The sequence below is a fragment of the Phyllobates terribilis genome, unplaced genomic scaffold, assembly GCF_046119375.1.
Source record: "Phyllobates terribilis strain yellow unplaced genomic scaffold, ASM4611937v1 Scaffold_7__3_contigs__length_470593459, whole genome shotgun sequence".
In the NCBI taxonomy this organism is placed as follows: domain Eukaryota; kingdom Metazoa; phylum Chordata; class Amphibia; order Anura; family Dendrobatidae; genus Phyllobates; species Phyllobates terribilis.
The window spans coordinates 231,489,748-231,500,896 of NW_027362767.1; the positions used below are offsets into that span (position 1 = coordinate 231,489,748).

General features: G+C 48.0%; 1 protein-coding gene across 1 annotated transcript in view; it reads left to right on the plus strand.

The window, feature by feature from the left end:
- Nucleotides 1-11,149, plus strand: part of SCAI (suppressor of cancer cell invasion) — a 106,631-nt gene that overhangs the window by 70,285 nt on the left and 25,197 nt on the right. Inside the window, exons 9-11 of the mRNA XM_073639807.1 lie at nucleotides 5,971-6,072; nucleotides 6,326-6,427; nucleotides 8,566-8,644. Of these exons, the coding sequence (XP_073495908.1) occupies nucleotides 5,971-6,072; nucleotides 6,326-6,427; nucleotides 8,566-8,644 (283 nt within the window). The remainder of the gene's footprint in view (nucleotides 1-5,970; nucleotides 6,073-6,325; nucleotides 6,428-8,565; nucleotides 8,645-11,149) is intronic.

Sequence of the window (11,149 nt, forward strand, 5' to 3'; positions counted from 1 at the left end):
CCCTCGCGCTCCCTCCCTCGCGCTCCCTCCCTCGCGCTCCCTCCCTCGCGCTCCCTCCCTCGCGCTCCCTCCCTCGCGCTCCCTCCCTCGCGCTCCCTCCCTCGCGCTCCCTCCCTCGCGCTCCCTCCCTCGCGCTCCCTCCCTCGCGCTCCCTCCCTCGCGCTCCCTCCCTCGCGCTCCCTCCCTCGCGCTCCCTCCCTCGCGCTCCCTCCCTCGCGCTCCCTCCCTCGCGCTCCCTCCCTCGCGCTCCCTCCCTCGCGCTCCCTCCCTCGCGCTCCCTCCCTCGCGCTCCCTCCCTCGCGCTCCCTCCCTCGCGCTCCCTCCCTCGCGCTCCCTCCCTCGCGCTCCCTCCCTCGCGCTCCCTCCCTCGCGCTCCCTCCCTCGCGCTCCCTCCCTCGCGCTCCCTCCCTCGCGCTCCCTCCCTCGCGCTCCCTCCCTCGCGCTCCCTCCCTCGCGCTCCCTCCCTCGCGCTCCCTCCCTCGCGCTCCCTCCCTCGCGCTCCCTCCCTCGCGCTCCCTCCCTCGCGCTCCCTCCCTCGCGCTCCCTCCCTCGCGCTCCCTCCCTCGCGCTCCCTCCCTCGCGCTCCCTCCCTCGCGCTCCCTCCCTCGCGCTCCCTCCCTCGCGCTCCCTCCCTCGCGCTCCCTCCCTCGCGCTCCCTCCCTCGCGCTCCCTCCCTCGCGCTCCCTCTCTCGCGCTCCCTCTCTCGCGCTCCCTCTCTCGCGCTCCCTCTCTCGCGCTCCCTCTCTCGCGCTCCCTCTCTCGCGCTCCCTCTCTCGCGCTCCCTCTCTCGCGCTCCCTCTCTCGCGCTCCCTCTCTCGCGCTCCCTCTCTCGCGCTCCCTCTCTCGCGCTCCCTCTCTCGCGCTCCCTCTCTCGCGCTCCCTCTCTCGCGCTCCCTCTCTCGCGCTCCCTCTCTCGCGCTCCCTCTCTCGCGCTCCCTCTCTCGCGCTCCCTCTGGTCAGGATGTCCCTATAAAATGTACAGGGAAATCCAAATACAGGGTGTGTGCCCTGTGTGAACAGGGTCTGACTAAGGACTGGCCTAAAAAGTTATGCCAGCCATGTATTCAAGAAACAATTTTGGAGGGAACTCTGGACTTTGCTTCAAATGTAAAAACCCTTATTTAGTTCTGAGGTGGAAAGATCGTTAAAATCGTTTTCTCAGGCAAAAGAAGCGTCCCAGACCCATAGAGCAAAAACTTCACCCACCCTTTCAGACTCAGAATCCGACGAGGGAATGCTGGATGACTCTACTGACTCTTCCCGGATAGCACGACTGGCACAGGTCATTGTTTTCCCCTAGAGAGATAGCTTAGTTAAAGCCGTCAGGTCCACAATGGGGTTAGTTGACCAGAAGGTAAAAAAATTGGTCCAAGATATTCTGTTCGGTACCCTGGATCGGAAGAAACATAGTTTTTCCTATTAATGATAAGGTGCTGGGGCTAACCAAGAAGGAGTGGGATAGGCCGGAGAAAAAGCGTCCCCTTCCATCCTCCTTCAAAAGAAAATATCCCCTTCCATCCTCCTTCAAAAGAAAATATCCCCTTCCATCCTCCTTCAAAAGAAAATATCCCTTTTGATGAGGAAGATACCGCATCCTGGAATAAAGCCTCAAAGCTGGATGTTCCGGTGTCCAAGGCTTCTAAAAAATCTTCTCTCCCTTTTGAAGACACAGGGATTCTGAAGGACCCACTGGACCGGAAGGTAGATACCTTCCTTAAGGGTACCTGGGAATCCTCAGCAGGGGCATTGAAACCAGCCATAGCTGCAACCTGTACTGCAAGATCCCTTATGGTTTGGTTAGACAGGTTAGAAGGCCAGGTTAAGAACGAGTCACAGGACTCCGTTCTGGCCTCTCTACCAGTATTGAAAGGAGCTGCGGCCTTCTTATCTGACCCCTCTGCGGATTCCGCCAGATTAGCGGCAAGATCTGCGGCCCTGTCTAATGCCGGCCGTAGAGCGGTCTGGCTGAAATGTTGCCCAGGGGATATACAGACAAAAGGAAAGCAATGTTCTCTTCCGTGTGAAGGAGATTTTCTTTTCGGTACCTCTCTTGACAGAATTCTTGAAAAGGCAGGGGACAATAAGAAGGGATTTCCTAAATCTTCCTTCTCGGCTTTCAAACAGTCCTTTCGGAGGAAGAAATTTACCCGCAGAAGAACATCGACAGAACAATCTAGATGGGAGGATCTTTCCAGAAGAGGAAAAGGGTTTTTATTCGGCGGTCCCTCCCAAGATAGTCATAAGCCCCCAAAATGACTCTTTATCCCAGGTGGGAGGGAGGCTCTCTCTATTCCTTCCAGCCTGGGAAAGGATCTCTTCCAACAGGGGGATCCTCAGATTGATAAAAATCAGCATTAAAGCTGGAATTTCTGAGGAACCTGCCAGAGAGATTTATCCCGACTGCCTTAAGATCCTCTCTACCGGAACATCAGGCACTGGAGGAAGAGATTTTCAGGCCTTCTTCGGAAGAACGTCTTGCTGGAGGTATCACCACAAGAGGAAAGAAGAGGGTTCTATTCCCCCTTATTTCTTGTAAAGAAGCTGGACAATTCATACAGAGTCATCATCAACTTGAAAGGCCTAAACAAATTCCTGAACATTCCATCATTCAAGATGGAAACAATAAAATCAACGATAAGCCTTCTATTCCCCGGCTGCTACATGGCAGTGTGTTACCAAGTGCCAATCCATCACGACTTTCAGAGATACCTCAGTGTGGCCGTAACTGTACAGGGAGTCGTCAAGCACTTCCAGTACAGAACTCTTCCCTTCGGCCTAGCAGTGGCGCCCCGCATATTCACAAAACTTATAGCAGTGGTTACGGCTCATCTCAGGGAGGAAGACAGATTGATCATCCCGTACTTGTACTTCCTAATAGTGGGGAAAACTCACGATCATTGCCTAGCCCAAGTGGATCAGGTGTGCACCATCTTAAAAAACTTAGGATGGTGTTTAAACCTGGAAAAATCAAAATTGATCCCGCTAACAACTTTTTAGGCCTTACTCTGGATTCCGTTCGACAGGAATGCCGCCTGCCCGAACAGAATAAAGAAAAAATAAAAAACTTGGTTTCGACGGCCGTAGCAAACCCAGTAATGACTCTCAGGGGGGCCATGTATCTGCTGGGGTCTCGCACCTCCTGCATTCCAGCAGTATGCTGGGCCCAATTTCACTCAAGAGAATTACAATGGGACATCCTAAAAAACGAGGTCATCCTCAGGGGGCATCTGGAGGGCAGATTGACACTCCCTCACAATGTAATTCAGTCACTGCACTGGTGGTTAAGGATGACCACGTTCCGGACAGGCGTCCCCTGGGTTCCTCTTATTACCAGATTAATTACCACAGACGTCAGTTCGACAACCAGGTCACTGTAGCATATGTGAACCACCAGGGGGGAACTCGCTCAAAATCCCTAATGCGGGTTGCGGGGAGGATATTTTCTGTAGTGGAAGGGAAAGTTCTCTCTTTAAATGCCCCTCATATCAGAGGAGAGGACAACACGAAGGCAGACTTTAAGTCGCAAGCCACTATTGCAGGGAGAATGGACTCTAAATCATTCAGTCTTCCGTCAGCTAGTGTGTGTGTGTGTGTGTGTGTGTGTGTGTGTGTGTGTGTGTGTGTGTGTGTGTGTGTGTGGGTCTCCAGAGGTCGACCTATTTGCGACTCGTCAGAACAGCAAATTAAAAAAGTTCTGTTCACTAGATCCCACAGAAAATCCTCTAGTAGTAGGCGCCTTCCAGTGCAGATGGGATTTCAGTCTGGCCTTTGCCTTTCCCCCAACGTGCCTAATTCCAGCAGTGTTGAGGAAGATCCGGGAGGATCAGGCACGAGTGTTCCTTTATAGCCCCCTTCTGGCCCAAGAGACCATAGTTTTTTTGGCTGAGAAGCATGTCAATCACGAACCCCTGGATTCTTGCAGAGATTCCCGACCTTCTTGCTCAAGGTCCTATATTCCATCCTCGGGTGAAAGGATTGCACTTGGCGGCCTGGAACTTGAGGTCATTGCTAGAAGGTCGGGGATTCTCATCGAATCTAGTTACTACTCTTCTAAGTAGTAGGAAACCGATCACTACTAAGATTTACAGTAGAACCTGGAAGAAATTCTTGTCATCTGAGGGATTCTCCCTGGGGGTGGGTGGTTAGTGGTTAGCGTTGACACTCTAAAGGTCCAAATCTCTGCCTTAGGGGCCTTGTATAATTATAATCTGGCCGCTAAATAGATTTCCAGGTCCGTGAGGGCATGCAGTAGAGCCAAACCAGCCCCTTTAATAAGGGTCCATTCTCAGGATTTGAACTTAGTGCAAAACGCATTAAAAAATTCTCCCTTTGAGCCCTTTAGCTCAGGGTCCATAAAGTTACTTACCCTAAAAACAATGCTTCTTGTGGCCTTAACATCAGCATGGAGGGTTAGTGAGTTACAGGCTCTATCTGCAGATCCATCTTTTACCTTAATTCTAGATGATAGAGTAGTTTTGAGACCAGACCCTGCTTTCCTATCTAAAATTGTATCCAAGTTTCACATGTCTCAGATAGCTCTACCATCCTCCTGTCCTGAACCAAAAAATAGCAAGGAGGAAAAATTTCATACCTTGGATGTCAGGAGATGCCTTATACATTTTTTAGCATCCACAAGCTCAAGGAGGAAGGATAGGGCTCTATTTGTCTCCTTTCAGGGCTCCCGGAAAGGGACGAAGGTCTCAAAAGGCCCTCTATCCGGGTGTATCCGGGAAGCCATCATGATGGCCTATACGGGATCAGGCAGAGATCCTCCTAACAATCTGAAGGCCCACTCTACACGGGGCATGGCTGCTTCCTGGGCTGAAAGAGCGGACGTGCCCATTCAGCAAATATGTAAGGCTGCCACATGGTCATCTCCGTCCACCTTTTACAATCACTATAGACTTGACCTTTCTGCCTCCTCTGATCTCACGTTTGGGAGAAGGGTTCTGCAGGCCGTGGTCCCTCCCTTACATACCTAGTTCTCTGTAATTCTCTCGTTGTGCCGTCATGGGTGACAGAAAAACACATATATTACTTACCGGTAATGTGTTTTTTTTCGGAACCCATGACGGCACCTTTACATTCCCTCCCTATCACTATGGTGATCACCTTCTGGTTGGTGGGTATTGAGTATTCACATGGGTGAGATTTGTATATAGTTAATAAGATTTATGTCCTCTAACTGGAGAGTCTTCTCATGCTCTGTAATCCACTGAGGCGGAGAGAGGCTTCGCCCTTTTTATCTTGAAGGTTTCCTGTCCCTGAAGGGCGGATCCCCTCGCTCATTGTGCCGTCATGGGTTCCGAAAAAACACATTACCGGTAAGTAATATACGTGTTTTGATGATATTCTAATTTAGTGAGATGCACCTGTAGTTTGTTTGGGCCCATGTGAACTGGCTTTTTAAAGGGAATTTGTCACCCCCATAATGCATACTAAACCACTTATACGGGTTTGTAGGGTCGCTAGCCCCTATAAAAATCATACCTGTAGTAGAGATTTTAGTGGTTTAGTTGGCATAAAAAAAAAAAAATCTTGAGCGAGCGCTGCTGAACTCTGCAGCTGCACTTACAAAATGTTTTTGCTCCTGTGTGCAGCACAGTACTGAGCGGCGGCCGTAGACAGGAGCCAGTGATCCTATGAGTGGGGCTGCAGTGACTGTGTGGCGGTGCAGAGACACGGAGTTCAGCTTGGTCAATAAAGATATAATCAGGGGCTCTGCGCCTCCGCACAGACGCTGCAGTCACAAATATCATCATCGCTGGTTCCTGGGGGCTGTCGCTGAGTACCACACTGCAGACAGGAGACAGTGATGAGAGCCGATCGCACCATTTTGGATCTGTTGGATCGATTCTTGACAAAGTCCTGGCTGATTAAATGTTCTAAAAAAAAAATAAATGAAAAAAAAAGTCCAAATTTACTGCTTTTTTTGCTTATTTTTTTTTTCTTTATCTTGTTTCAATGAAGGTGAAGTTCAGTGAGCTGACGATCGACATGTTCCGAATGCTACAAGCTCTGGAGAGAGAACCGATGAATCTGACCTCTCAAATGAATAAACCAGGATTGCAGGTAGCTAAACGCTCGTACTGCGGCTAGAGTTTTCGTCTCTGTTCACACTGCTATTTGGTAACGTTTTGCCTGTATTAAAATGCTTAAAGTCTCTGGGATTAATCCATATCCACTGGTTTCTGATTGGAAACTGATCTGTCGTAGCTTTGTTTATAAATCATAGCGATGATGATAGTGTGAACTGAGCCCTAGCCAGATGCATTATATCTTAATGGATTTTTTTTTTCTCACTTGTGCCATATTGCTTTTACAGGATCCTGCTGAGAAGCCTACAAAACGAGAGAACCCCCATAAATATCTTCTCTATAAGCCGACGTTCAGTCAACTATATACCTTCCTTGCAGCATCTTTCAAGGTTAGTTCAGGTTTAGGGACTGTTTAGCGATGACGCTGGTGTCGGACGAGCTCCTCTCCTGGAGCTGGATTTTTACCCTTGCTTTTCCCAGAGGGTCCCTTTAAACTTGGCGTTTCCTCTATGTTGTTCTTACAGTCCCAGTCCATACCAAAATGGCATCTTTTGCTCCACTTTCTCCATTTTTTGTGCAAGATGTGAAATTTCCAATGTTTCTGTAATAGAAGAATCCATCCCTTTACTGCAATTTCTGAATGATCAATATCAAACGAGCAAAACAAAGTGCTCATTATAACATAACGACAAGTCCTTTATTCCATTAGGTTATTTTCTTATTAATAATTTAGGGTGTTCTGCTTTGTTTCATCTTTATTATCTTTAAGTCTGTGGCATGAAAGTATGTGAAGAGCCTTAGTAAGATGGATAGTTCTTTGGGCAGAGAGGAGTTTGATCATAAGGCGACTTGCTTACACTTCAGTGATGCATCCAAGGACTTAGTAGTAAGTCTGATTTTGGAGCAAGCTCACACCATGCAGTTTTTAGCTGAAGCCAAAAGTTAATCCAGCAGGAAAGAGAAGAAAAAAATCCTTTATTTCTTATTCCTTTTGACTCCGGCAAACATAGCTACTTTAAAAAGTTTTATATACAACACCAGCCTACAAGCCTGATTTTTCTGTATCCTGCACATTTACGTACGTGCGTGCTTTTAAAGTGGATCTATCCCCAGGTTTTTGCTTTGTAATCTGAGAGCAGCATGATGTAGGGGCTGAGATCCTGATTCCAGTGCTGTATCACTTACTGGTCTGCTTGCTGTCATTTTGATACAATCCCTGTTTTATCTGGTGCAGAGCTCTAATTCTGAGCCCTGTATAACCCCGCCCCCCCCACCACTGATTGGCTGCTTTCTGTGTTCACTGTGCATAGGCAGAAAGCTACTAATCAGTGGTGGGGATGAGGTTATACAGAGCAGTTGACTAAAATGCATGAGTCGCCTAGTCCTGTAGTGATATTCTCCTGCTGATAAATCACTGATTTTATTGCAACAGCCTAGTAAGTGACACATCGCTGGAATCAGGGTCTCTGCCCCTACATTATGCTCCTCTCCGATTACACAGCAAAACCTGCTGACAAATTCCCTGTAAGGCGTAACAGGAAATACACAGGATGCAATAACTCATGAGACTTGGTAGTAACTTGCCTTATTTTAGCTGTTTTGTCGTCCTCCTATGTAGTAATTTGCAGCTATGATTAGGCTGTAGTTATGTTGTCTGCGTCCTGGCAGACCCCCCTGAATTTGTGTGCATGTATGTGAGGCTAAAAAATAAGTTTTGTAATTGGATTTCATTAAAAAAAATTGCTTTGCCTTCTACAGCCTTTATTTTGCACTATTTATTGTTGGCTGCAGAATGAGTTAACTGAATACCTACCAGCGAGCTCCTTCAGATTGAATGACGGGAGAGAATGCATTTCTGTTATCTGCGTTTCTGAGCTCCTCTCAGCTGATTTATGACCGAAAAACACATCAAATTTGAATGTTCCAGGAGACAAAGAGCCCGGGAAAGCCGAACTGTGCAAAACTTTAAATGAAATCTAATTGCCAAAATGTGTATTGGTCTCAGATATATGCAGCTAAAATGAAAAGAAAAAAAAAAAAAGTCCTTCCCGTCAAGGTGGATAAACCCTTTTAAGTGATTTCTGGGGAGACATGGATGGATATCTGTGACTGAGATTGCTCCATATAACTGCACACAGCCATTTACAAATCTAAATCTATAGAAATATATTAGAGTAGGCTCTTATGCAGTCTGCTAAAATATATGAAACTCTTAACAGAATGCTTACAGCTTACCTGTGATTGGAGTAAAATCGTTCTCCTGCTCCCCCACAAGAAGCTACAAACTCTTTCGATGCACATACTAGTTTAATAAATCCAGGAACCATCCTGATTCTCATGCTCGGTAATTTGCCGTGCATTTTCTTTAAATAGATGATTTTTTTCATCAGCCTTCTGCCAGCACTATAGGTACTGGAACACCCTCCCTTTTCAATATGCTTGCTTTTTGTAAAATGACTTTTTATATTTCTTTTTTATTATTATTGATTTCCGATGCATTAATTATCCCAATAATTTTCTTTTGTAGGAGCTGCCGGCAAACAGCGCCCTCCTGATTTACTTATCTGCCACGGGAGTCTTTCCAACAGGTCGCTCTGACTATGAAGGTACGATAAAGGAATGCTCCCTGTCATTCACAGGGCTACAATTCTCTTTATTCCATGCTGTGCGTTGAGCGCCTCACTGCTGGAGCCGCCTGACCTTGCATGTACAGGACTGCTTGCCTCGAGCATTGCTAATCTGCTGCTTTGTAATACAGGCCCCTCCAGTGGTGCAGGGGCTAACACGACATTCATATCCTAACATGGCTGCCACTGCTCATCTCTCTCATCACATATCATTAATGCCAAGCAGTCAACTTCCAAAACAGCAGGTCTTTTCTTTTAGTCTAAGCTAAATTACACTAGGAAAGCTTTAGTCTTAGAAGTAAAGCATTAAAGCGGGCTTCCACGATTGGGGATTTCTTCTGTGGGGGATTAAGTTTATATTCTCTGCAGTCACTCGCTCCGTGGGAGTGATCAATCATGGCTCACTATACAGTGACCTCTGCTATAACTACACCCGGCATGTCGAGTAACAACCTGCGACGCAGCGTATGTGTACAACATGTGTGCGGAGAGGGATGTCTGTCAAGGAGCCATGGGAGTGATCACAGGGCTCCCTGCACTTCCCTGTTAATTGGAAGCAGGCGGCTGCAGGGAGGATAAAGCTTCATTTTCTCCCTGCAGCTGAACTTCCAATTAGACCGCTGAACATGTTTAAAGTTCCTTTCCAGCTTTTTTTTTTAAATTTTTAATCTCCCCACTGGAGTGGTATCACTAATGTGTTCCCTGCTTCTAGTAAAATACCAGCTGCTTTCTTCGGCTCTTCCCAGCGCCACTCTAGTCCCATTCTTCCCCAATCTTATGACCCCAGCTCCTGACTGACCGGAAGTCAGAGGTAACTGTCTCAAGCTCTTAATGTCTCAGATCCTTGTCCTGGCTCTCATAGACTTAATTTCAAAAGGGACCTTCAGTCACTGGGGGGATCAGGGGAGCAGGAGGGGGCACCCGCTTGGGGGGAGCAGGAGGGGGGGACCCACTCGGGGGGGAGCAGGAGGGGGGGACCCACTCGGGGGGGAGCAGGAGGGGGGGACCCACTCGGGGGGGAGCAGGAGGGGGGGACCCACTCGGGGGGGAGCAGGAGGGGGCACCCGCTCGGGGGGGGGGGGGGAGCAGGAGGGGGCACCCGCTCGGGGGGGGGGGGGGAGCAGGAGGGGGCACCCGCTCGGGGGGGGGAGCAGGAGGGGGCACCCGCTCGGGGTCAAAAACAGAAGACATTGGCTGTTAAGTATATTACTAGGGCGGGGAAAATGCATTAGTGATACCAATCTGGCTGTGTAAAAAAAACAAAAAACGTACTTTAAATTATTTGCCTGCAGATTATCACTACGCCTGTAGTTAAATTCCATTTTTCCCATTTCTCAAATCCCCCCCGAAAAACTCCATTTAACAATATTTTCTCATAAATATGATCATTATTTAAACATGATCTACCAAGGCTTTTTACTACATGTATGTTAGGGATTTCCATGTGCTCTGTAAATCCTTGGAGCAGGATACAGGCCGTATTTATGCACGGATATTCTGCCTATGGTGCCCCCACATTGCCTGCGCCTGTTAATGGCCAAGGATTCTTATGAATTTTTGCCCCCCCCCCCGCTGCTGCCCAGCTTTATTTGCATTGCCCCTGCTCTTTACCCTCTGGGGTCCCGGGCTCGTCTTGTGATTAGCCGGGCTGGTGAGTGCTCCGCTGACGTCACGCCTGGCCGGTGAACCAAGCAGGGCGCCGGGGAACCTGGTAACTCCGGGAATTTGCACAGCTCCGGTCTACGGCCAGAAGGCACGGACCGAGGTTAGGCCAAGTGATACTCATCTCTATCGTCAGGGATACATATAATGTCTGGCCAATTTGCACCAGAAAAACCAAAGATAAAAGGTAGATGAGAGGAACAGCTACGACCTGGTGTTACTGACGCATTGCAGAATCAGCTGTTTGAACCATGACCTTGAAACAATTTGTAAGTCTCAGAACAGATATCAAAGATCTGCATCCATAAATCACTTCTCATCAGCTGGATTAAACATGCATTCCTTTATCTGAAGCATGCTATCCATTGCCAAGCTCCAGTTTGCATGGCTGAACACTGCTGAGCATGGCAGACAGTTATAGATATACAGCAAGAATGACAACCCGCCACTTTGTGGCTTAGCTATGCCCGGAGGACTGCAAACTTAGATGAGAATATATGTATAATCTTTAGTTACTGTGCGCTGTTGTAGAGTTATGCTATTTATTTCTCAAACCGTTTTGATTCTCTTTTATACTTCAGATTAGGTTATTGCAGTTCAAATAAGACACATGGCCATGCACATAAAAGAATTTCAGCCCATAAACACCAAATTTTGTTAGGAACGGTTAACCTTCTAACGTGTATGATGGGGTTTCGTTCATAATATCAGGGGTGGTGGGGGGGAGCTGGTCAGAGATTGAATTTTAACATGTTTATTTGTACTAAAAGAAAAGCCCCTGCTGGAGGTGTCTGGAAGAGATCAGCTAATCAATTCACAGGA